Here is a 26,726-nt window from a genome sequence, read left to right as displayed (position 1 = left end):
CTCCCTCTTCCCCCTCAAGCCCACAGGCTTGGTTTGATCAGCAGGCAGGGAGGAAGGATTTAATAGCCAGGTGTACCAGCAGAAACATGGCATGCCATGTGCTGGAATTTCTCATCAGGGCTCTGATCGCACATCTCCCACCCGACCCCAGACCCCAAACCCCAGATCCCTAATCCCAAACCCCAGACCCCAAATCCCACACCCCAGATCCCACACCCCAAATCCCACACCCCAAATCCCACACCCCACACCCCAGACCCGCCTGGTTTGACACCCCCGCTCCCCCAGGTGGAACTTTCCTCGCAGGGAGGGAGACCATAGAGGAGAAAGGCAAGAGCAAAGCGGAGCTCTCCGGGAGAGATACGGAAGTGACAGACACCTCTTTCCTCCAGTGTGACTTGGAACAGTATAAACTTCTGGCTTTAATAAACAAAAAGAGAATATTTTTAAGATGTTTTAATTGTGATTGTTGGCGCGGTTTTCTCCTCTGTCTCTGTAATGTGTCCCCAGGCCGCCCAGGATCCCCCCGTCCGTCTCCCCTCATGGTACACGCCTCCCCAGTTACTCTCTTTGCGCGGCGGCCTGGGCGCGGTTCCTCCGCTGCGCCAGGTCCGTACGAAAGTGGCGTAGGACGGCTTTGATGGACAGGGAGCCGCGGCCAATGGCGCGGCAGCACCTGCGGGCGGACAGCCAATGGCGAGGCGGCGCGGCCGCCGGGGGAGGAGGGGCGAGGGCCCGCCAGGGCAGGGAGGGGGAGTCGTGGAATGGCGGACGGGCGGGCCGGCCCGCCCTGGTGGTAGTGAGACCGGGGGCGCGGAGGGGACAGCCGCGGACAGGGTGAGTGTGAGAGGGACGAGAGAGCCTCCCCAGTCCCCCCGGGCCGTCTCTTCCCGGGGGAAAGAGGCAGAGGCGCTGGAGTGGGCCGCAAGGCTCTTGCCAAATAGTGAGTTTTGAGGTCGAGGCGGGTGGTGTTTCCTGCCACATAGTGAGCCGCTGCTGCTGTGGTCTCGGGCGGGGGTTCCGGGGGGTCTGTCCCGGTCTGGGGCTCCATCCCCGGCCTGACACTTCCCCGGCGCCTCCCGGAGGCCGCGGTTCGGTGCGGGGTGTGTGCCCGGGCCGGGCTGGCCTGTGGGAGCTGGGGTGTAGCGGGGCTGTCCGGGGGTGCTCAGAGCCCCGTGCTGGCTGAAGGAGATATCGCTCTCCCGAGGCCTGGCCGGTGTCCGCTGTCCCGGGCCTGTCCCGCCGGTCTGGCACAGCGGGGAACGCCGGGGCACTCAGGAAACCAGGGGTGCTGCAGGTCCCTTGAGGGGGACCCTCCCTTTCCAGGCATTTGCGGCCCGAGTTTGACACTGGGACCTGGGAAAGCGTGTCCGTGTCCAGAGGCTGCCGGGTGCCCTCAGGGAAGGAAACTTCTGTGTCCTGCCTGTGTTCAGCCCCGCTCCTGGGTGCACCCCTCCATCTGTCTGGGAACACTTTGAAGTGTGTGTGGCACCTGTTTGTCTGTGAATCTTGCACAGCACGTAAAATCTGGAACTCCTTGATGTGACCCCCTGTGCGTGCTGTAGTGTGCTTAGGGAAATGTTTGGGGTTTTTTCCCTGAAAAAAGGCTTGGGGTATGGTTGGATAATTGGGTTTAGTGCACTAAACTCCTGGTGGACTTCTAGAGAAGAAATAAGGTATTAGGAAATGTCTTTGTGACTGTACCTCACCAGTGTTTAGTTAGTGTTGGGGTTACTTTGGGATACATGTATTCTGGAGAAAGGTGAGGATTGCAGCTTCTCCCTGTGAGATGTCACTTGACTTCTAGGACCTTCCTATGGTAGGATTTTTTATTTCCCTGTCAGAATTTCACATTTGGCCTTGCTGTTTTGCTTTCTTTGGAAGCAACAACAGAATTGGGCACCTCTCCATAGGTCAGAGCTCTGATGGGGCTGAGGGATGTGCTAATGCTGGGAGTTCAGCACTAGGAAACACGGAAAGTCTTAAATCTTTCAGCACTGCAGATGTTGGCGGACGTGAAATTCTATTAATAATGATTAAAAAAACTTCTGTTAAATACCTCAGCTGCAGGCAGAGTCACAATTGATGGAGCCCTCTGTAACCCTCACACTTTTGTGTCCTTCCTGAAGACTTGTGAGAGGGAGAAGTTGAAATTAAAAGATGTTGGAAGCCATTTGAGGGGTACAGATGTGCTTTCCTGAGACAAAACTGGTGCAAAAATGTTGCTTTTATAGAATCATGGGATGGTTTGGGTTGGTAGGGACCTTAAAGGCTCTCATTCCCCCCCTGCCATGGGCAGGGACACCTTCCTCAGACCTGGGAAGTTCTGCTTTATGGGAAGTACCGAGTCTTGTGCACTCGGTCACATGAGGAAGGGCAGTGGTTATGTTTTCCACCCATTTTCCACATCTGCAGAATCAGTTGCTGCTAAACACTGCAGGAATTCAGAACGCTGCGTTGCGACACTTTTCATTCTGATTTGTCCCTTCCTGACCTTGAGTGGGTTTTGCCATAGAAACCGACTCGTAATTTAATCCCAAACTGAGTTAAAAACAAACCAGGGCCAACATCTCCCCATGAGAGCACAGCCAGCACGTCCAGAGAGCGACTTGGACTTTCCCTCGCATCCAGGACCAAGCCAGGAGCATTACCCCAGCAGTGGGGTGGGCAGAGCACACCAGGCACACAGTGCAGGGCACTTTGGGGGTTATAGTTCTTTTTAAGGAACGTGCTTCAAAATACTGAAGTTTGAGTGATGGGGCATGACTTGAGCTCGTGGGAGCCAGCTGACACTGATCTTGGCTCAAGCTGCAGTTGTCACTGTTATCCCTGGGCGTGTTGGAGATGGTGGGATCAGACTTTCTGGGATTTACCTTCCAAAGCTTTGATTTCTGCACGATTTAAAGCCTGGAGGAGTGGGTATGGCAGCTCCCTTACAGCCCACCTGACAGGAGGTGAAACCTTGCTGTGCTTCCTAAGTGTGGATTGTAAGAGGATAAACTTCTAGGGGTGAACTCAGTGTAAACTTTTCCCTAAACTATATCTTTTCCACTGCTTTTAAAAAGAATTGTGATTTTTTTTTTTTTTGTCTTTTCTGGTAATGAGATCAAAAAGTAAATGTTCCAAATTCCATTATTTTAATATAAAGAAATAAAACCTTTCTGATGGCTCGTGCCAGTATAAAACTGGTTTCCCTGTGACTAATGTGACACACCACACAGAAATGGTGCATTTTTGTGAGTTACAACTCAGAAGGTATTTGCAGACAGTGATTCATGACAAGGAATACAACCCTTCTGATCAGTCCCAACCCAGTTTCTCAGCGTGCTTTGAATATATCTCATTCTTCAGGGCTGGCCTAGGAAAAGTTGATTTCATTCAGCAAGGTTAGATAATCATGGTGTGTGGGTGGAGGGGTTAAAACTTCAGTGATTGCCTCATGTGCATAAAGTTACAGCAACAAATCCCTCTCCTGGGTTTATTTTGTTATACTTGTGTGGTGATAGAAGAACGAAGGTTTGGTAGGATTAATGTTTTTCAAAAATTCAAATTTCCTTTGGCAGATTGTAATAAAGAAGATTTCAGCAAGTGTTAAGACTTGGCTTTAATCTAGATAGTTTCTCTCTGTGGGTTTTCTGGACTCAAAATGTTGAATAACTTTAAATGCAAGGCTTTGGGTTTGCCTCTGCTTGGTTTGATGATAATACTGAGCCCTTGGTTATTCAGCTGACCAAAATACGTTGCTCATGAGTCAGTCACAAACCAGGAAAGGGATTGAATAGCGATTGTGTTTGCATGTGCTGTGGATAAAGTTCCTGCTGTCCTCGTGCAGAATGGGACACCAGGAAAAAACACTGCCAAAAGCTCCTTCTGAGGGTTCCAACAGCCACCACAGGCCCTGTCCAGTGGCTCAGCTCTGCTCCTCTGTGCAGTTTGTACAGCAAATGCACAGGAAACAACCCAAAAGTGACACACTGTGAAAACCCAGGAAGGCAAAATGCAGCTATTTTCCCAGCCTGTCTTCTGTGTGTTACTGTTTTCAACAGCACTCTGGCTGAAATGGGATCTGTAGTAAGAAATTTGTGTATTTGAGTGTTTATTCTCACTGTGCAAGGATAAATATTTGTGAGATCAGGGCCTTAGTTACCACAGATTAACATTTATTTAAATACTTTAGGTATTTATAAACACAGGATTAAAAAAGGCGTGTGGCAATGGCTTCTGGGTAATAAGCAAATGACTGCTCAGAACAGAACCACCCTGGTGACATTTACTTCCTTTTGTATTTTTGCAACTCTGTGATAAAAAGACATGTTGGTTCTTTTTTTGAGGATGGGAGGCAGATCAGGCTTCACTGTGAAGGGAGTGCTTGGTAGAAGGTGATCAGATTCAGGTCTAATTCTCATTTATATGACATTTCTTTTCCAATCTGAAGGTTTGCAAGGTATTTTTTTCCCTGCCTGGGAGGCAGTAGAGGGGAGGTCCCTTCCCAGAAGAACTTAAATGTGAACTTAAATGTGAATTTTCTCCAGCAGGCAGAGTGAACTGTTAATCACATTCTCCATCCCAGCTCCTTCCCCCCAGTAACGGGCCTGGGAAATAATTCATCTAGATCCCACCCTAATTCCTGAAATGATGGGAAAGCTCTCTGGTGTTAGCTTGCTGCTGGAGAAGTGGTGGAGCTCACATATCTCAAGTATGCATCTGCCAGGGGTTTTGAAGAAGGAATTTAAAGCACCAGGAAGCTCAGTGGATCTCTCACAAATGGGTCAGTGGTGACCTGCTCTGTCCCTTCAGTGTCAACTCCTCTTGCACTGCAGTATCCCAGACTCTTTTGGGGAGAAGTGGTGCTTTAGGGGGTGCTGTGATGCTGAGAGGAGGGCGGGAGATGCCTGGCAGGCAGCAGCAGTTGCCATTGGGTTCTTGAGGGCTGGAAGTTCTGCCTGGGAGGCTGTTGCTGTGTCACTGCTTCTGTGTCAGAGCTGTTCCCAGGTCACTGGTGACTTCTTTGTGAGGTTTGGGTTCTCCTGCATTACTGTTGGAAGCAGTGCACAGTCCAGAATGGGTCAGACACAGACCCAGCCACTAAATATGGTTTGTTCTCACTGCTCTTGTAAATCAAACCTAAGCCATCAGTTATTAGTTTGGTTTATACTGAAGGTGCTCCATAAGAACTGAATGCTTCTCTTGTGTTTGATCATAGAACCCAGAACAATTTGGGTTGGAAGGGACCTTAAAGGTCATCTCCTTCCTGTGCCATGGGCAGGGACAGCTTCCAAGGCCTGTCCAACCTGGCCTTGAAGATGTAGCCTGCAAACCCTCTGCTTGGAGGGGGCTTGTTTTATATGAATGGTGATGAATTTATTTGAACAACTCCTTTGTGAAGCAAAGCCACACATAGATTGGAGATTAAAATCCCCTAATGGTGAAGTGAAAGGCATAAAAGGAAGTGTCTTTTCACCTAACATGATATATATGTGATTTGCTGCCCCAGGATCTCATGAATACACTGTTCAGATGAGTTAAGGAGCTGATCAGGCCATTTTATGGAAGTGAAATCCATGAAGGACAGTTAAATTGAGAGTGTTTGTTTCCACATGGTCTTGGGGTGCAGTGGGGTGCTGCAGCATGGAAAGGCAGGGGGAACTCTTCCTCTGTGCTTGCCTTGTTGCCATGCTCTTCGCTTGCTGCCTCTCATACCTGGGCATGGTGAGAGTGCTTGGGGTGTCTGGCATGGCTGCTCCAAAGTCCTGTCACTTGTCTTCATTCACTGATGTTTCCAGTGATGTTCCAGAGGAACCTGCCTCTTCCAGGCCTCCATTTCTCATCAAACTGGGCTAATGACTCTGACCTTTTGTTTGTAAAGCAAAAGGAAAAGGATCAACAAAATACTGGAGCTTATTTACTATCATTACTGAAATGATGAGCAATGCCACTTTACAGCACTTCAAAGAGGCTGTGCTCATAAGATGCTGGAAATCCCTTGAGAGAGAAAATGTTTCAGATGGAAAAAGAGGAGCAGGAATATTCCTCACGTTCTCCTCTCCTAAGTGTACTCTCCTGCAGGGAATGGAGGCACTCTCCCCCTCCAGCCCTCTCCCCTCCCAGCTGGGCACTTTAAAATAGTGCTGACAAAATTTGCTGGTTTTGATAAACGCCAAACTCGGCTGCTGTCACCGCTCCGAGTTCTGCATAAGTTGTTCCCATACTGGAGTTGTGCAAAGTACTCTTGTTGACCTATTGTATTACCGCTAATAAGATTGAATGTGGTTTTAATTTCTCATTTCCTCTTTCTCTGGATGCCCTTCTCCTACTACTTAGTCTTACTTCAGGTCTCTCTGGAGCAAAAGTCTCTTTCTGTTGCTCAGAGAATGAGCGATGCTTCGCTTTCAGAGTGCTCTGCACTGGAGGGCTTTAAGTGGCATTCAGGGGAGGTTATCAGCCACAATATCTGATGTATTGGTGTGGCTGCAGTTCATGCATGGAGTGCAAAAAATGGGATTTAATTGGGAGGGAGGGGGAATAGCGGCCTTGGCTGAATGGATGGGTGAAAGTTCCCCGACCACCCCTTAGCCCAGCAATAGTTGGCTGAGTGCTTGCCAGAGCGGAAGCGAGTTCCCTTTCAGGCACCCTGCCTTTGTCACCGTAAGAAAAAGCACACACGCACTCGCATGGCTTTGGCCTTGCAGCTGCAGAAAAGCCCAACCAGGCGAGAGAGAACCATGCACACACCCAGATCCTGTTCTTTCAATACCAGCAGCTGTGGAGCCGGTACTTTGCTGGAGGAAAGCTTAGAGCTATAAACACAGCTTGTGCAAAACCTTTACCTTCTGTCTAGGGCAGCATGAAATCACTGGCCGCTTCCCTTCTGCAAGCTCAATTAAAAACGTCTGTAATTAACTTTTACAAAATAGCCTTTTGGTTGCTATTGAGAATTCAATATTGTATCAAGGAGGTTACATCTAGGGGCTGGCTTCACATGAGAGGTTTCCATAAAGCAGCTTATTATAGACCTTGTGATAAGCTTGGCTAGAAAGGCCTGGATCCTTAGCATCCCTAATACAGTCTAATCTCTCTTTTCCCAAAAAGATCAGTTCAATAAAGTGATGATTCCCCCTGTACTCCAGTACCTGCATCCAGCTCTGGGCACCCAACACAAGAAGGACGTGGAGCTGCTGGAGGAAGCTCAGAGGAGACCACGGAGATGCCCTGAGAGCTCCTCTCTGCTCTGGAGCCGAGCTGGGAGAGCTGGGGGTGCTCACCTGGAGAAGAGAAGGCTCTGGGGAAACCTTAGAGCCGCTTCCAGTGCCTAAAGGGGCCCCAAAAAATCTGTAGAGACTTTGGACAAAGGCCTGGAACATGGTACAAGGGGGAATGGCTTCAAACTGACAGGGCAAGTTTAGGCTGGGTTTTAGGAAGGAATCCTTCCCTGTGGGGGTGGTGATGCCCTGGCACAGGCTGCCCAGAGCAGCTGTGGCTGCCTCATCTGTGAAAGTGTCCAAGGCCAGGTTGGACATGGCTTGGAGCAACCTGAGAGAGTGGAAGGTGGCCCTGCCCAAGGCAAGGGGTGGAATGAGATGAGCTTTAAGATCCTTTCCAAGCCAAACCATTCTGAGATTTTATGGTTTCAAACACCCTTGAATAGTTGTGGATGGTCCAGAGCCTGGAGTTTGCACTGGAGATTACATAAGGTGAGATCACTGCTGGGCTCAGAACATGCAAAATGGAAATAGCTACAGTTTAAACTGAATATTTTTCTGCCTGTCCCAAGGAGATTTCACAGGCATCTGTCACCACAGCCAAGCTGAAACCTGACCCTGCTCTGTCAGACCAGGGGGGCTGATCGAAACTGTGGGGCCTTGCTGGAGTCTGCTGGAAGGTTGTTCAGTCCTGCTGGCTGCAGGGATGGAGAAAGTGAGTCCAGGGATTGTCATGCTGTTGAGCAAAACCAGAGGGCTGCTCCTCACAGCTTCCTGCAGCTCTGCCTGCAAATCCCAAATGGCAGCCTGGGATCCTGGGCCGTGCCTGTGCATTGCACAGATGGCTTGTGCACACACAGACGCTGCATTCAGCATTTCTGTGGGATCACCTCGCTGGACACTGCTGTGGAAGAGCTGGGTAATCCCAGATGTGGAATAGGCCCCTTCTCCCCCAGCCCTGGTTCCTCTCCCCACCCTTGAACAGGACAAACCATAGGTGTGGGGAAAAACTGCCAGGAAAATCCCAGGCAGGTGATGGCTTTTGGTACTGGTGTGATGGGATCCTGCCTGTTCTCCTGAGTTCACAGCAGTGCCCATCTTGCTGGGCTCCTGAGATCCCAAAATCATATTCAGGCTCTTCATGTGGCATTGTGTTTACAGATTTATTTTTTCCCTCCACAATGAAAAGCCTGTGTATTATTTTGACTTTATTAAGATGCTGTTTATAAATAGTTTTGATTTAGATGCTCAAGGCCAATCTCTTGTCGTTTTGTGACCAAAATCTCAGCAGATATAACACTTCTGGGAAATATCGGGGAGTCAATGTCTTTTTTTTTTTTCCTTTCCTCATGTCAAAGGTTGACTTAAAATATTAATGCTGCAAAGATTCATTTAAGATATTAAAACTGTTCAGGCAAGAATACATGTACATATTGTAATTACTTCCTTTTTCTTACAATTAAAGTAATTGGATTATATTTAATGAGCTATTTACATTTAATAATTAAGAAAAGACTTATCTTTCCAGTATTCCCCAAGTGCAGCAGAAGGGTGGGGGCACTCAGAGCTGTGATATAATTATCTAGGCGTGAGTTGAAACTGAAAGAGCAGTTGAGCTCTATAGAAAACACTTGGAACTGGTTTGTTCCTACTCTTTCATTAATCAAAATAGTTTGGTGTGTGGCAAAGAAGGGAAGGCTGAGCTTAGCTGCAAATGAGACAGAGTTTATCTGCTGAAAAGGAAGGTTAAAATATGCTCGAACTTAACGAATAAGTCATTTAGGGGGGAAAAAAGCACACCCTCTCTTTCCATATTAATTACTGAGCGCTGCCCAGGAATGAGAATGTGCTGCTGTATTGTGAGTTGGGCTTTGTTAGTGCGACAGACACAAGCCTTTCCTGTGGCTGGGGAGGCTGCTGGGAAGCAGAGGAAGCAAAGGCACTGTGCTCATTAGCGGGAATTCAGGCCGGGATGGAGGGAGGGTTTCCTTCGGCAGCCGCAGTCCTGGGGCTGGGCTGGGCTCCTGCTCAGGCATTCCCGCAGCCAGGGGCTCCTGCAGGGCCTGCAGGGAGCTCCAGGGATGCTGCTTGCCTTCCCACCTGCACTGTGTCTCTTCTAGTCAACACCCTTTGAAGTGAATGCAGCAGTCACAGACTTTGAGGCTTGGAAAATTCTGTCCCTCTGCTGTGCCCTGGTGACCTCTGGTGCTGCCTGCAGCTCTGGGGTGCTCCTCACAGGAAGGACATGGAGCTGTTGTGGCGAGTGCAGAGATGCTCCAAGGGCTGGAGCCCCCCTGCTCTGGGGGCAGGCTGGGACAGCTGCTGTTGTCCAGCCTGGAGAAAGCCCCAGGGAGACCTTAAAGCCCATTCCAGTGCCTGAGGGGGCTCCAGGAGGGCTGAAGGGGGACTTTGGACAAGGGGGAATGCCTTTCCACTGCCAGAGGACAAGGTTAGATGGGAAATTGGGAAGGAATCCTTCCCTGTGAGCGTGGTGATGCCCTGGCACCAGTTGCCCAGAGCAGCTGTGGCTGCCCCATCCCTGGCAGTGTCCAAGGCCAGGTCAGACAGAGGCTGGAGCAGCCTGGCCTAGTGAAAAGTGTCCCTGTCCATGGCAGGGGGTGGCATGAGATGCTTTGTAAGGCCTTTTCCAACCCAAGCCGTTCTAGGACTATGGGATTCTAGGTCTGAAACCTTCCCAGGCCTCTCCCTATGTACTCCTGAAATGTTTTAGAACATATTGTGGGTTTTCAGTACCCAAGTGCACCAAAGCTACCTGTTGATTCACACTCGTGATGCCACTCTGTGTTGTCACTGACCTTGTATTCTGTCCCAAATTGTTCAGAGGTTTAGTAGTGAGCATTCTGCTCCCTTTGCTGCTCCTGTTTCCTAGGAAGCAACAAAGCCAGAGCTCTTGTGGTGCTGAAGGAGCCCTGCCTCTCTCTCCTGATGTATACCCTCACAGCAAAGACCTTGAAACCTTTCTGTTCTGGAGCGTTAATTCCTGTTTAATCGATAGTTCTGTATTCTGAGAATCAAATCCCTGTGACAGCTCTCTTTAATTGAGCTAAACTGCCTTTCTCTTGTCACGTCTCTTCTAGAGTTTTATTTAAATGCATTTATTCTGCCTGTATCCTAGTCAGGTATTGATAGGAACACCAGGTGACCCTCTTTGTTTAACTTGTTTTTCAGCTAAATGAATGGAAACATTAATTAGTGCAACGGTTTGTTTTGTAGGAATAAAAAAAACAAAAGTCTAGGTCAAACTGCTGGCTCTATTAGCACTCCAGCAGAAGCCAGGAGGATCTGTATGTTCCCCATTAGTGACACCCCCATCCTTCCACCCCCAGACAGATTTCTGACAACAGCTCTGAGCGAGTCCCTCTCCAGGAGAGCAGCCTGGTATTTATTCCAGCAAGATCATCTTCAGCAAAGCTGATAACAAAAAGTTTAAAAGGAAGAGCCAAATTTTCAGTCACACCTGTGCAATCCCCTTGAGGGCAGTAAATGATGATGATAATGCATGAGCCAGACAAAAAAACCCGCAGAAAATGGCTTTCTGAGCCTCTTTTGCATTTTTCAGAGCCAGCAGACTGGGGGGGGGGGGGGGGGAAGGCAGGGGAGGGGAAAAAAAAAAGGTATTTTTACTCTGGGATTGGAGCAGGCTGGATGTTTGTTGTCTCAAGGACTCCACGCTGTACAATCCTTGTTATGCTGCAGGATCAGGGCTGACGTTCCCAGTGCTGGAACATGGCTGTGGAAAAGGGCAGTGCTGCTCTTGCCCCATGGTATTGCCCAAACATCCTCTTTCGTAACGCCGGCAGATCAGGCTGCAGAGTTCTCTGCTCGGTGACTGAAGTGCGTTATTAGTGCACAGAGGGGTCGTGGATGTGGATTTTTGTGATCAGCTAAGTGCGTTCTCCCAAAGGTCCTGGATTTTCAGTAGATCCTGCTTCAGGAGAGCTTCTGTGTGAGGGTGGGTGAAAACACAGCATGTGCTTCCCATCCCACCGGCTGCTGAGAGATGGTGGGCAGCGTTTTCCGCTGCGCCGGGGGGGCTTTACCCGTCCGTCTCCCCCGTGGTTTTTTGGGAGAATAGACCACTGTGAAAGGAAGCAGCCCTGCAGCTGCCCTTCACTGCTGACTCCTGCTCAGCTGCTGGCAGGCTGGGCTGGTAATGACAGATGAGCCTGTGATGCGTTTTTGGGAATGAATACTTGTTACAGCTGGCGGGATGGAGTAGTTTGTGGCATCACATGGCAGTTTGCTCTATAATTTTGCTCCCTATTGCTCGGATGCAGCACTGATTGCTGGGTCTCTCTCTGAGCGTGGAACTGGAGCATTTCTGATTGCCGCATCCCACTTCTCTGTGGCTGCATTGTGAGCTTGGATATAGCCCTGAGCACTCAGCAGAGCCTTCTGCTGATTTTTTTCCCCCTCAGCTCTCCCTGTGTGTGTGCGTGTGTGGCTGCTGCTTCCCTTTCTGCAAGTCTTTTGGGGTTACATAAAAGCCAGTCTCTTTCTGGCCATTACAGCTACATGGGGGAGTAGTTACTGCTGAGAGAAGCTTGAAATTCGAAGCAGAGTTGTCACAGACATTAGAAAGAACAGTCGGTCTGCGTTGGCAAGCTACTGAGTTAAGTCTTATTTCATACTGATGGGAATTTCAGATCTGATTATCTCCTTTCCCCCTCATTCCCAAACCTGCTGCTGTGTCTAGTCCCCCATGGGCACTCCTAGAGGCGGCTCTCCAAAGCGCTTAGCTGAGGGCTTGGTCTCTTTGACTGCGCTGCCTGTTTGTGTCCAGGCAGAGGATTCTGTAAGCCCAGCCCAGGGCAGGGTGGTTGCTCACCCTGACGTACTTGGAAATCAAGCCTAAATTCCCTTCCCTTCTCCAAAAAAAGCACTCTGCCCTCCTTAGGTGCTTTGTGCTACACCAGACACAATGACAGATGATCTCACTGCTGGGGTCCAGATTTATTTGCAGATGGTCCCTGATCTAAGAGGTTGTGTGTCACATTGAGCGGGGAATTACCCAGGTGACTCCCAGTAACGCTATGCTAACTGGTCAAATACCAGTGGGGAGAACCTTGCCAGATCTCTCGCTCCAACTCACCTGTTATTTACAGCTCTTTGTGTGCGATGCATCCGCAGGGCTCGCCTTGGAGTCCTGCCTGCCTTCTCCTCTGCACCACCACAGTGACTGTGCTATCTGCCTGCTCTACAAAAAAACCCAAAAAACAGGTCTGCTTCCTCTCTTGCTGTGCAGTGCTGATGTCTGCTCTGCTTCAAACCACTTGTTAAGGAGTATTTGCTCCGAGTTGCTGTTTTCAGTTGACAGAACTCGCCTTGGAAAGCAAATACTCAATCCTAAAACATCCCTGTATTGCTTCTCAATAGTTGTAATCAAAGTCTGTCTCCTTTATTGTTCCTAACAATTGTTCAATTTTACTGTGCCAGCCCTATTTATTAAAAATAGTCAATAAGACGTGGCTTTGTGCGAGGGGTTTATGTACTGGCAGTTCTTGTTTGAAACAAACCAATTGTACTTGATTCTAATCCAGAGCTGGGATTCCTGAGTGATCTGCTGCAGCAGAGCTCATGGGGAGAGCGGTCGATGGCTTGCTGATAAGAAATCTTGGAGCAGCGTGCTTATCTTGGATTTACCTCAGCTTTGCTTAAAGTGCTGGATTCCAAAAGGCAAGAGTTGCAAGTCACACATTTTTCCCCCTTTTCGAGCCTGTGTTGGGCCAGGCTTGTTCCCCAGTGCCCAAGAGTATTTGCAGAACTAATTGCCAAAGGCAGAATCCTCTTAAAAGCTGGTGAGCAGGACGTTCAAGGTGAGAGCTTCTTGTGGCAGGAGCAGCCACGGGATGAAGCTCTACTCATGGATCCTGCTTTCCTGGAAAAACACGAGGCATCCAAGACCATGATGTGTGCAGTGAGAAAGGACTGGAGTTGTGGGGAAGGATGATGGGGAGCAAAAACCCGGTGAATCCTGGAAACAAAGTGCCAGTTGAGGCTGGAAGATCAGTAGGAACATAGGAGCAGTGAATTCAGCTTCCAGGGCTTTTTCATGCTCAGCAGACGTGTTTCTGGGCTGGAGCAGGCCAGGGCTCGGCAGAGCCTGTGTAAGCATTTTGGGAGAGGGGAAATTATGAGGCATCCTGGCAATGCCCAGCTGTAGGTGGGGCAGCAAGGGGAAAGGAGCTGCGGGGCGAAGCTGGGCTTTTCAGATGGTTTGGCTTTTAGTCACTGCCGTCACAACATCATCAAGGCTCTTACAGCCTTCTGGGATTCAAGTCATGACTTGGAGGCTTCAGAGGAAGTGCTTGGGAGCAGGTAGGAAGGGTCTGGTTCAAGTGGGAGAGGAAAATCATTTGTTTCCTTGTTTTTAAGAAGGTGTGAAGCACAGTGGTTGGGAGGATGAGTCTTTTGAGTGTGGATTGATGCAGCAGGATTTGTGGATTTTCCTTACGGCTCTTGCAGCCAGCAGAGATCACTGAACTTCTTTCCTCGCACTGTGTTTCAATTTGATGCCTTTCTTTGTTTTCCATATTCATTAGAAATCTGTTGCAGTTTTCTGTTTCTAGAGGCAGTTTCCTTTTACTTCTAACATACTTGATCTTCTCTCCTGTTACACTGGGATCAGGGCAGCTCCTCTGTGCCCACATCATTCTTGCAGCTTCTTTAAAAACACTGTTTGCACCCCAAAACTCTACACTCCTGAAACAAATCTAATCTCCAGCATTCATAAGCAAATGGAAGTGCTTATCTTTACCCCAAAGATAAAGATTTTCGGCCTTGCAATTCATTTAAAGCATGTGAATGGTAGGATTTAGTTATAATATATGGTCTGCGGTCATTGTGTGACAGTGACTAATGCCTGATGACCAGGCTGGCCAGCCAGGGTGCAATTCTGCTGTGCTGTCATGCCCTGAGCACAGAAAGTGAAGCTGTTCTGGATGGCCCGTGCTTGGCACTGCGCTGTCAGTCGCCTCCTTAATGAGTCTCTTAACGAATAACAGCACGAGCCTCCCAGAAAGCTTTTTTAGCTCTGTCCCTTCTTTCATTTACTGCGTCTCCTCCCTGCCCCCAGCTCACGCCTTGTGCTGCCTCCAGTGTTTTGCTTCCTCTTCCCCTTCCCCCTTTGCTCCCATACCTTGTCTCTTCTCCACACCTGGTTTTCTGTCCTACCTGACTCCTGCCTGTGAGATACACCACTTATTTTCCAATCCACACTATTAATCTTTGTCCCACCTACTCATGAGGCATGAAGGTTTTACAGGAGCCCATTAGCTGTTATCTCTATCCCTACCCTCCAAACACTCCAGGAAGAAGCAAGGTCTTACCGTGTTCTTGTGGGGATATCACCTGCTCTTTTTGCAGGTCCCAGATTTCCTTCATAAAATCTTGAAGCTCCACATCCTTCTGCTCATAAGAGAGGAATTTTAGCTTTAAAATGCCTCTTATCCAAAATCTCTTCTGGGAGAGCAGGGTGTTTGTCCATAGCCCCTCCTGCCCTTCCTGCCCTGATCATCTCTGATGCTCCACAGGGTTAATTTAATCCCTCAGTTTGCTGGATCCTGGCTGGGTTTAGGGGCAGCAGAGCTGTCCCCATGGCCTTGGGCAGCGCTGCTGTGTTCATGAAGGCTAAACTCTCCTTCTGCAGTGGAGTGTGGCTGGCAGGATGAGCTGGACTATAAAGGGAGACTTTTTCTTAGCCTTTATCTCTGCTGTCTTGCACCAGTGCAAATTTGTGCTGTACATGTGCTCCACCTTAGTTTTTCTTTCAAGAAAAGCAGTTTTCACCACTACTCCTTGCTTTTACTTTCATAACATACTTAAGTTAAAAGGCAAGCACTTTTGGGGTGTCTGTATGCAGGCAATGTATTCAGAACCTTTTTTTGTTGGTATTTGAGGCACTGCTCCCGTTTTCTGCCCTGTTTTCCCCATCCTTGCAGAGATCAATGTTACCTGCATTTATCCAACCATGCTACCATCATCTTGGGGTTTTTTTTTGTCTCCTTTTATACAGTATACTCACATCTCATCTCCCTCTTCCAGGCTTATTATTCCTGTTGCTGTTTTCCTTCTGTCTGTCCTCCACCTTGGAAGGTTTCCAGGCAGGCTGTCCACTCCAGCTCTGCAGATCCCACCATGTGTGCTCCCTGGCCGAGCCCTGGGGAAGCACAGGGGAGAAGCTGGATGCAGGCAGCCTGCAAATGCTGCCTTGTTTATGAGAGCTGCTTGTTGGTGCAGACTGCAGTCTGGGGGGAGCTGGGAAACTTTGTCTGGCATGAAGCACTAAAGCTGACAAAAGATTGTAGGGCTTGGGCTGGAATCGATAAAACACAGGGTGCTGGGAAGGGAAGGTCAGAGCCCTTCCTTAGTTCACCCTGTTCTTTAAATATCCCAGCAGTTACTGATGGCTGCAGCGGACACAGGAAAAACAACACGGACTCGATCCTCTGAGGGTCTTGCTTTTATTTATTTGGATGCAGATCTGGCTCCCCTGTTCCGTAAGGTGCTGGTTTTGGGGACCCTTTCTGTGCAGCCTGCTCTCGTGACAAGAGGTTGGAACAGGATGAGCTTTAAGGTCCTTTCCAACCCAAAGCATCCTGGCATTCTGAGATGCTGTGAAATCCCTTGTGTAGAGGCGTTGCAAAATGGTAGCAACCTACATCTGCTTGTCTGGGAGATATCCCAGCGCCCGGTGCTGCAGCTCTTGAACTCCTCTGCCTTAATGGGTCAAATTTAGCAATTCAAAATCTGGCTTCTGAGGTAATTAGGAGGGATAATGCCCACTTCTTCCTCTTAACACCCTGATAGAAAAGCATCCAGGAAGGACTCCTGGACCTCAAAGATAAGCTGCCAGCTGCCACAGAGACTATCAAAGGGTGGCTCAAAGTCAAGAGCAAACAGCTGATTTTTTATGGTTCTTGGGTTTTTGCTGGTGGTGACAGGAAGCCATGTTCCCCAAGCTGTTCGCTTCCTGTTTTATTTTTACACCCAGCCCGAGCAGATCCGCATGCCTATCACATGGGAGCTGCCTGCTTCTCTTGGGTTGTTCCTCAGCTGACCTAGAAAAGTGATTCTTTCCCCTTCTAAATTAATCAAGAACTTGGGATGTATTTGCTTTCACTTAGTCCTGAAGATTTCAGGCATGTATGATGCTCCTTGCAGTGAGCTGGTCACACAGGTTTCCTTCTCCCTCTTGGAGCTGGGTGATCTGGGAGGGAGCTGGTTGATACTTCAACATTTGGGCCTGGTAGCAAAGATTTTTGTTAGTTCAAGGCCCTGACACCACCTGAACATAAAAGCCTTTTCTGCCTTTTCTGTTCCCCACACTTGGGTTTTCGTCTGTTTTTTTATTTTATTAGTTTTTTAAAGAACTGGAAGTTTGTCCTGCCTGTTGTACAATCAATCCTGACTCCTTTCTGAGCACACTCCAGTCCTGCATCCTGATTAGAGCTCCCTCAACTTTAAACTGCTCTAGCAGGAAAACAATGGTGCAGTGTAAACCTCATCCCGGGGGATTTCCCAGGGGAAGAGGGGTGCAGCCTGCAGGATAAGGAACAGTCACCAGAAAGTTTCCTGGTCAGCTGCAAGCGCTTCCTGTTGTTCCAGGAGAGCCCCGTGCGCTGCTCCAGGAGGGAGGCACCAGGCGTGCTTTGGCGTGCTGGGAGAAGCTGCTTTGTTCTTGGTTTTTTTTTGTGTAATAACATCTCCTGTCTTCATCTGCATGGTTTAAGCAACGATTGATTGCAAGTTGGAAATGTTTCTGAAGAGGAGCCCGTAAGAGTGGTGCCAGGGCCGTGTGAGCGCGGGAGGCAGGAGCCCTGTCCGGGCAGCGGCGCTCCAGCAGCGCTGGGAACGTGGGCAGAGGTGTGGAGCTCTCCATCTCTGCCTCTGTACCTGGGCTGGGGGGGCTCTGCTGTCACCACGACTCAGAGAACAGGAGGATCTTTATTTTTGATGAACCAGTTTTCTCGGGGTGGGGAGGGGGTGAAAGAAGGCTTATAAGTAAAGCCATTTGAGAGCAGGAAAAACGAACACCATGGCTCTGGTGTGCCTGGAATTTGCGGTTGAGTAATCCTTTCCTGTTTCTTTTTTGGGTTGTTTTTCATCTTTCAGAACAGTGCCTGAAGCAGGTCCACCATGCCGTTAGTAACGAGGAACATTGAGCCAAGGCACCTGTGCCGTCAGACGTTGCCTAGCGTTCCGAGCGAGCTGGAATGCGTGACCAACATCACCCTGGCAAATGTCATTCGACAGCTGGGCAGCCTGAGTGAGTACCATGGCGAGCCTGCGCGTTGCCCTCAGGAGTCGCTACTGCTCTTTATTTAGCTCCCTTTCTACTCTTGTGTTCCTATTTCTCCCCCATCTGCCTTCCCTGGGTAATGCTAAAATGTTTTCCTAAAGAAATCTGATGCTAATTTCATATCCCTGGTCCCACTGCCTTCCTATCTAAGAGAAAATGGGGAGGGAGGTGTGTGTATGTGTGTGTGCATGTGAGAGGCTGCAGTGAAACTGCAGATGGAAGGATGGAGCACAACTCAGGCTTGTAAAATGGGAGGCTCTCGGAGCAGGCAGGATCTTGTGTCAGAGAACGTGCCTGTAATTGCATGTGCTACTAAATGGAGCTTGACTCTGTTGAATCTACACCATGTCTTATTTTTAATGAAAGATAATTAAAGCCCCCACAGAAGCTCCTGTTTGCCCCTGCTGCTGTTTGCTGCGTTGTGAGACCCAAAGACCTGTGTGAGCCACGTGGTGCCTCCAGAGCGTCGGCGGTTTGGGGCAGCTGGCTCCAGTGGCAGAGTGAGCTGGAGCAGTGCCTGGCTCTGCTCTCCAGTGGGCTGACCTGTACCTTGGAGAAGCTGGAGGGAAAACTGAGGCCTACATGCCATAGGAGAAACAAAGAGTTAATTGTGGTCTCTCCGGGGTGACTCCGTACTCTCTTGAAACGCTCTGGGTTCTGATTAACCACCTTTGTCCTTGAAGGGAGACTTTGATAATCAAATTAATCTATTGTTTAGCTTCTCTGGGGCGTTTGCAAGCCCTTCTGCTTGCTCTGCAAAGCAAGCCCTTGTCTTCCGCCATGTGGCAGGCAAAGTTTGGGTGCAGGCTCTTTCCAGCAGTGCAAACCATGGCTGTCACTGAAATCTGGGCCCGTGTTTGCTGCCAGTCGGTGTCACATTCTGTTGGGTTGGAGAAATGTCACCGCACAGGCGAGACCAGGCTCTCTGCTCGCGTTCAACTGGCCCTCGCTGTTCATTTGTTAGGTCTGGTAGCCAGGATGGTTGTGGAGTGTGAGTGAAATCCATCTCATGCATGTGAAATGGTGAGGAAGGAGGCAGTAAAGCTGTGCAAAGCCCAGCTGCAGGGAAAGCTCATCCCTGTTCAGAGACACGCCGTGGGTTAGTGTGACAGCCCTGGCCAGATCCCACAGGTTTAGACCTTCTTTGCACAGATACTCGAAGCTTCTGAAGCGCTGGGAGCCAAATGGCAGCTCACAGACCCCGCTCACACCCAAATGACCAAACTCCTGCCCCCGCCCTTTCCTCTCCTCCGAAAAACAAATCCTCTCCTCTACCTTGACTATTACAGGAACGTAGAGCAGGTTCAGTAGGCTGTGACAGCCCTGTCAAGTGAATAATCAGCCATGCCTGCTGCACCACAGTCTCTTTACAAAGATGCAAACATAAATCTTGTCAAACTTTCATATTGCAGTGAGTTTACCCTTCGTTACTATCGCAGCTGGGAGCACTTTGTGTAAGTCGACTGCGCGGTTTTGTGTGATTTTACAGAATCCACAAGCTAAAGATGGAAGGACCTATTAAATCATGCTGTCTGTCTTCCTGCCAGTGCATGACAAAGATAATTCTGATTGTGAGCTGCACTTTTGCAGTCAAAGTAACTAAACTAAAAAATTAATCTGTGTCTTACCCCATCTAAAAGTGTTTGTGAGGCGCAGGTGATGTGTGAGATGCTGGGTGATAACTCCAGGTGCACTTACACAGGCAAGGGAACACAGACCATCTCTTCTCTCTTCAGGGTCAGAACCAGTAGAGAAAATGCTGTTATATATTATTTTGTACTTGAAATATACTTTGCAAACCGAAGACCTAATTTTTCCCCTAGTGCTTGTTGCAGTTCCTTGTGAAATTCAGAAATGTTTTTCGCTTCTTGTGGAAGTAGAAATGAAATTACAACTTTTCTTTTTTTGAGCCATTTCTGGAAGGTTTTGCCTTTTCCCACAGATAAATTTGTACTCCTTTTGGTCAGATAGGAGAGCTGGTTTGTGCTGATGTGGAAAATGGAGATTGCTTCATGAACCATGTCTACAGCAAGAGCTACCTGGCCTTAGATCTCCAAACATAAAATCCTCCTCATGAGTTTGGGTTTGTTAACTGAGCACATGTGGAGTCTGCATTGTCTGGGAGGGTGGAAGGATGAGGTCAGCTGAAGTTAACCTTCAGCATTTGCTTTCTACAAACACTTGGACCTGGCATTGCCACCAAAAGGGGTGGAGAAGGTTGAATTTTAACCTGGCTTGTTCCCCGTGCTTGGCAGTGTAAGGAGATCTCCTGGGAGCAGGAACAAGGAGTTGATATGTTGGGTTTGATAGCTGGGAGTGTTTGTGCAGCTGGGCTTTGGGGGATGCCCTCTCCTTGCCTTGTGCAAGGGGTGCATTGTCTCTCTGACTCTGTAGACAACCACGTTTTCCAGAATTGCTGTTAAAATCAGACTTCCAACTGGTTTGTCTTTCCTGAATGTCGGAGAGGATCTTTAGGAGTAACAGATTCCAGAACAAACTGTTGACCATATGATGGTGCACTTCAAAACCAGACTGCTTATTGGGAGCAGCCTTGTCCTCAGCAGCCGTGGCTGGAAATGTTTCCCATCAGTGGGAGCACCACGGGCTGCGCTCGGTGCCAAGTCTGCTCTGCTCCGGGCTGTCCTCAGTGTGCCTGGGGCTCCCTGTTCTGGGTTGTGCCTGGGAGCAGAACAGAAATACAGGACTCAATGGAAGTTCTTGGGCTTCTTCCAGGTCTCCCACCTCTGTCTACCTGCGGCCATCTCCTGTTCCACTGCAGGTTTTGAGCTCCTAAGGATGGGGCCATGGGTTTGTTACTGCTGGAAGTGGTGCAGCTCCTGATCTGAGCCTTGGGTGCTCTCATGGCCCAAACCATGGATGGTGCTTGTCATAGCCACCCACTGGATAGTCCAAGCTGTTCCAGAGAGAATGTCCCTGACTGAGGAGTTCCCCTTTGGTTTTGATTTAGAATCAATGTGAATGCATCCATTTTTCAGACACTGCCACCTGAAGGAACAGCAGGGTCAGTGCTGTCATCAGCTGCAGTTTCAGTTCCAGCTTTGGGATCCAGGTCTGGGTCTGCTCTTCACTTCCAGAGTGCTTTGAGCTTGTGAATATGTGCCAGCTCCCCTGGAGGCAGGCCTGCTGGAGACTGGGAGCCTTCTCCAGGGCAATAAAAATCTAACTGTATTTCCTTGTCTAATAAACAGAACAACAGAGAATCTTAAAGGACCTTCAGATCTATCCACGTTCAGGCCAGTGTAGTGTTGTCAGCCCTCTTTAGTTTGTTGCTTTAATAGACTTTAAAGTATGTCTCAATTGTTTCCTTATTGCTTGAAGTTCCCTTGGAAATGTCAGTTTCTGGTGGAACAAAGCGCTTTCTTCCTGGATGTTAAACTCAACCCTGACAGACTTGAAATGAGGAGTGGTTCCCTCCTTCTTTCCTTCTTTCTGAAAACAAGCTGGGGACTGAATATGGTGTGATGTGGTTTATAAGGGTAATGTGGACACTTTAATATTGCAGGTAAATCTGCAGAAGACATATTTGGAGAGCTGTTTACTCAAGCCAACACCTTTGCCTCTCGGGTGAGCATTCTGGTCGAGAGAGTTGACCGCTTGCAAGTCAAAGTCACTCAGCTGGATCCCAAAGAGGAGGAAGGTAATGGAGTGGAGCCCAGGCTGAGCGTGGTGAAGGTTCTTGTTGAGTCAGTGTGCTTGGTTCAGCAGCGTAAAGCCGGTGTCACACTGCCATGGGTGCTGGAATGTGTTCTCTGCAGCCAAGAGGGGATGGTTCCCTGCCTCCCAGTACAGCACTTGTGGCCAGCCTTTCTGGCTTTGCTCTGCAGTGACTCTTCATGTGGGAACTTGCTCTCCAGCAGTTGGGTGGCAGTGGATGAGCTGCTTGAGCTGGGTCACAGGGGTTCCAAAGCCCATGGGCCACTGGAGGGAGAGCTGTGTTGATGGAGCAGCAGATCTTGGCAGCACGCTGGAGATTGGATGGGTTTCCCAAGGGGTCTGTGGGAAAAGGAACCTGACCTTAAGAACTGCAAAGCATGCCAAGAACTCCAACTGAAATCAGATGTTCACTGCTTGGGCTTCAGTGTCATTGGCCTGGATCAAGCTGTTCTTCACTTGTTCTCTCCTCTTCCTTACAGTCTCCTTGCAAGGCATTAACACAAGGAAGGCCTTCAAAAGCTCCACCACTCAGGACCAGAAGCTCTTTGACAGAGATTCTCTCCCTGTGCCTGTTCTCGAAACCTACAAGACCTGCAATACCCCTCCACCTCTCAACATCCTCTCACCTTACAGGTAGGGCTGCAATCCCATCTTGTTCCCTTGCAGAGAAGAACCTCTTCCTCCCAGCCTGCTGGGGAGGTCCTGTCCTGTCCTGTGCTGAAGTAGCTGTTTGCACTGGGAAATTGAGCTGCTGAACAAATCCACCAGAAAATCTCCATCCTTTGGATTATGTGAAACTTTGCTTTTGAGGTCATACAAATGAACGTAGATCTCTTTTCTTTTCTGCTGTCCCTTTTGTGAGTGCCGTGGGGCCAGGCGTGGCTGGCACTGCAGAGCCGTGCTGGGTGTGCTGCAGATGAGGTGTTTTTCCTGTGCTCCTCCATAGCTCAGTGGCTCCTTTCCAAAGAGCTGCAGTGTGAGATGCAGAGCATTCCCCTGGAGGTGCCTCTCGCCCAGGGTGGGTGCAGCCGGCTGCTGCTGATGCTTCCTGTGGCCTCCAGTGCCTGGGCTGAGACATCTGGTGGGCCCAACGCTGGCTGTGTAACCAGTCCCACTCTGATTCCATCTTGTAGGTGGTAGAAGTAAAGGGGGTCAGAATGCAGAGACTTATCCCACATCCATAAATACCTTCTGAGCAGGTAAAAAGTAATTACAGATAGCTGGAGGCAGCTGTCTCCTGCCAGACGCGGCTGCACTGCAAAGTGGGAGGAGAGGGAGTCTGTGTGTGCTCACTCAGGAGCTTCAAGGACGCTGCTGGTCTGATTTAGGGTTCCTGAGCTGGAGGAGGAGGTTTTTTCACACTGAAATACAGCACAAACAAAAGGGAGTTAAAGTGAGAGACCTGCTGCTGTCCTGGTGATTGTTCAGAGCAGCTGAGCTCTTCCAGGGCTGAGTAATGAAGGGTTTGTGTGAGGGCAGAAGGGATGGGATGTGGGACAGCTGGGATGACTGAGATGGGGGTCTCTTCCTGTTCTGGAATGGGGGGCAGAGGCAAGAACAGTGCTTGTGACCATCTCACTGCACTTCTAAACTGCCATCTGAGACTGTGCCTTGTGTTTCCTTCAAAGAAATGTCTGACTTGATCCTTGTCTGTGATTTTTTTCCTCTCCCTGTTCCAGGGATGATGGCAAGGAGGCACTTAAATTCTACACAGATCCTTCATATTTCTTCGACCTTTGGAAGGAGAAAATGCTTCAGGACACCAAGGATATCATGAAGGAAAAGCGGAAACATAGGGTGAGGAAGGGAAAATAGGATGTGGGAAGTGTTAATAAATTTTGGACTCCAAATTTGCTATCCAAAATTCAGGTCTGCTCTTCTGGACTCCTGTGGGATCAATTCAGTGAAGTTTGTATCTGGTTTACCCACATCCTTGTTAATTAAAAAAAGAGAACCAAGATACCTCTAATTGGTTTTTCCAAATGCCACTGTCTTTGGGCCTTAATGTTAAATTATATCATAGCTAAGAGATGTAGTCTTAACATACTTTATTTAGCTTTTGAGCAACTGGAGTATTAAACATGAAAACAGATTGTGATTCTTCAATGAAAAATGAGAAGGAGTGATTTAGGGTGTGTTAGAATTGGGAGTGAGGCCATCTAAAGCCCAGTTCTCTGCAGGGAAGTGTCCACATTGCACTCCAGAGCACTCAGCTCCATCAGGGTGAAGGTGAGACTTGGGCATCTCAACACAGACCAAAACCTAAATTGATGTGGGAAACTGGGCTTTTCCTCTGCCCTCAAGCTGCTTATGCCAGGGGTGATGATGGCATCGTGTCTGGGCTGCACTGAGCAGCCTGATGTTGTCTGGCATTTTTTATGTTTTTATGTTGTCTGTGCTCCAGCTTTTTTATAGAGAAGATCTTTGCAGAGTGCAGCAATCAGAAAAGTAAACTAAAAATCCTCTTTGGGAATGTGTCTTCTTGTAACTGCTCCAGGTTTCTCCTGTCCCTCTCTGTTCCCAGCGAATTTAAAGCAAAATAAAGCTCATGTTTGATTCTTCCCCTCCCAGAAAGAGAAAAAGGAGAATCCAAACAGAGGAAATGTGAATCCACGGAAAATCAAAACCCGGAAGGAGGAGTGGGAGAAGCTGAAAATGGGACAAGAATTTGTCGAGTCAAAGGACAAGCATGGTCCTGCTGGGTAAGCAGCTCTGGGGCTGGGTGATTGGGATGCAGTTCACCCTGTGCTGCAGCTCCTCCAGATCCACGGATCAATACTGCCACTAATCAGATTCTCCAAAGTAAATCCATCTGCTGATTTAAAATTTGCCAAATAAATCAGGGAGCTGCACGGTTGGAGCAAGGTGGCAGGAACAGCTCAGGCTGCTCTGGCTGCCTGTGGGCACAGAGGTGTTGGGAGCTTTGGCTCTGCCCCACCACCATGCCCTTCCCTCACACCCAGCTGAGGGTGGCATCTCAGTGCCATTGTGTGGTGGCTTTGTTACATTTCACAAATGGCTCTTCACACCCTTAAGTTGAAGCGGGGGCTGTCCCCATCCAAGTATTTCAAGCTACAGATCTCTCTTTAGCACTTCTGGCTTGGGAATTCATTTAACTTTTGACACCAGCAAGGCTGGAAGCAGACCGAATTCCCCACAATGCTCTTCTTCCTTGCAGCTTCCTTTCATATAAGAAAAAAATATCTCTTTAAATCACACTCTCCAGCTAAAAATAAAACTTGCTTTTAGTTTAATAAGAGAACAGGTTTGGTTTCTAGCAGGGGAATCGAGCAGCACAACAGCACCATTTTCTTGCTCCTCTCTTTTCTCATGTGAGTGTGTTCTTGCATTTGGATTCACTTGGGGTCCACAGCCCCCAAAAATAGGGTGGCTCTCCCTCCCCACAGTGAAATGAGTCCACTGAAAGCATGAGAGTCTCTTTTCAGAGCTATTCCAGTTTTGAATACTTGTAATGGCATTGCAGTTTCCATTTTGACACGCTGTTCTCGAGCTAATTTTTTGGCATCTTTGACTATCTCTGTTTTTGCCACTGGTGATACTCAGTGTAACTGCAAGTTCTTTTAAGTCCAAATTGGTCAAAACACTCTTAAGTGTTTTTACAAAATCAAGTGTTAAAAAAATTGCATTTATTCAGGTGTTTGCTTGTTTATTAGAAGAGACACCCTGCTGTTGTGGTGTGTGGCAGCTGTCAACGGGGCAGCACCTGAGCACATTTTAGCCAAAGAATTACACAGAGCAAATACATACAAGTGTATGTGGCTCTCCATGTAGAAGTCTTTGAGAAATAAAGGGGTTGTTTTAATGATGTAAAATCATGGACTGATTTGGGTTTAGAAAGGGCTTTAAAGTCCATCCAGTCCCACTGATTGCAAAGGGCAGGGACACCTTCCACTAGACCAGGTTGCTCCAAGCCCTGTCCAACCTGGCCTTGGACACTTCCAGAGATGGGGCAGCCACAGCTTCTCTGGGGAAAAAATGAGCTTTAGACATTGCCTTGAGCTTTTTGAGCAAAGTGGGTATCTTGGTGTTCCCAGGTACCCCTCCAACATGGTGTATCAGAACGGCAGCATCGGCTCCAGCGAGAGCATGGATGGGAACTGCTACCCGCCACCACCACAGACTGACTCTATTGTGCCACCACCTCCCTCGTTCCCAGATGACAGCCTGCCTCCACCCCCACTGGAATTTAGGTAAGCCTACGGGATCCCTTCTGTCACCAGGGAGTAGTAGGTGGTGTAAAAGGATGACATGAGACAGGCTGGGATAGTTCAGCAGAACTTCCTAATGGGCGTTGTATGGGAACCAGAATGCTCCTGTCTGGAAGGGAGTGCAGCTGCAGGCAGGGACAGAGGCACAGGCAGCACAGCTCTCCATCCATCAATCCCAGGCAGAAGGGGAAAACTGGAGCAGCATCATTCCACAGCAGGGTCCCAGTGACTGCTTTGGCTCCAGTGCTGTGGTTTTCCAATGCAGTTGTTCTGTAGTGTGGACTTGGGTTCCTTATGTTCCATTTGGACAGCTCTCAGGCACACTGGGGATTCTTGGGGGTGTCCTGTGCGGGGCCAGGGGTTGACCATGATGTTCCTTGTGAGTCCCTTCCTACTCAGGATATTCCATGACAGAACTTTGCAAAGAACAGCTTCTTTAACCTCTTTTACTCTGATCTGTGAGAAACACAGGACGTGGGCACTGGAGATGGAGATGTATTTAAATTTCAAGGACTTGAGCACAGCAGCTGCCTCCTTCCCAGAGACTTGGGTGCAAGTTCAGGTCACTTACTTTGGATTGAATGAAATGGTGACTCCCAGGCACCTCCAGAGATGAGAGTTATGGTCCAGCAGTGGCTCAAGACACAAAGGGTGAAACAAGAGTGGACTTTTTCTTTATAAAAAAGACATTAAAACAGAGTCAAGAGGAACAAGAGAAAGTCTGTCTGATAGACAGGGCTGCTTGGCTTCTCTCCATCTTATCCAAAGGCAGCAATGCTGCAGCAAAGGCTCTTCTGATGTGTCAGAGAGACCCAGCACTGCACTCTGCAGCCTGTGCCTCTGGGGCAGAGCAGACATGAGCTCTCAGATGAAGCTCTCACTGCCTTGTGCAGTTGCTTAGATCTCTGCCCAACCCCACAGATCTCCCTCTCTGGTTTTATTTTGATGGTTGTTTTTTAGGAACCCTGGGAGGTAGATTTGATCTCCAGGGGTCTGTTTTGGATCAGCACTGTTAAAAATGGTGATGTTTTTGTGGCAAATGTACCTTATTTTTCTGTCTTGCCATGGAAGGAGGTCAGTGTGGGGCTTCCCTTGCCCAGGATGTCACACAGGCAGTGGAGTGCTGTGGGATGAACAGAACCTCCACAATGGGAGATCCAGTCCCTCATGTGTTGGTGTTTTCCATAAGAACACTCTGGGTTCCCGTGTCCTCCCCTTAACTCCCCAGGGCGAGCTCTGGGACGTGGCTGCTGCCCTCCAGCCCCCAGCCCTGAGATGAGCCTTGGGATGGGCCCTGGGATG

The 26,726-nt window shown here is 48.8% G+C and overlaps 1 protein-coding gene across 1 annotated transcript in view; it reads left to right on the top strand.

The window, feature by feature from the left end:
* The first annotated feature begins 731 nt into the window (after positions 1–731).
* The window catches only part of WASF2 (WASP family member 2), a 29,430-nt gene continuing 3,435 nt past the window's right edge, over positions 732–26,726 (top strand). Inside the window, exons 1-7 of the mRNA XM_019008841.2 lie at positions 732–837; positions 17,334–17,487; positions 21,044–21,178; positions 21,675–21,828; positions 22,875–22,992; positions 23,767–23,897; positions 25,251–25,406. Of these exons, the coding sequence (XP_018864386.1) occupies positions 17,358–17,487; positions 21,044–21,178; positions 21,675–21,828; positions 22,875–22,992; positions 23,767–23,897; positions 25,251–25,406 (824 nt within the window). The 5' untranslated portion in view covers positions 732–837; positions 17,334–17,357. The remainder of the gene's footprint in view (positions 838–17,333; positions 17,488–21,043; positions 21,179–21,674; positions 21,829–22,874; positions 22,993–23,766; positions 23,898–25,250; positions 25,407–26,726) is intronic.

The sequence above is a fragment of the Parus major genome, chromosome 23, assembly GCF_001522545.3.
Source record: "Parus major isolate Abel chromosome 23, Parus_major1.1, whole genome shotgun sequence".
In the NCBI taxonomy this organism is placed as follows: Eukaryota; Metazoa; Chordata; class Aves; order Passeriformes; family Paridae; genus Parus; species Parus major.
Note: the sequence above shows the minus strand (reverse complement) of the source record. Positions and strands in the feature narration are given on the sequence as shown.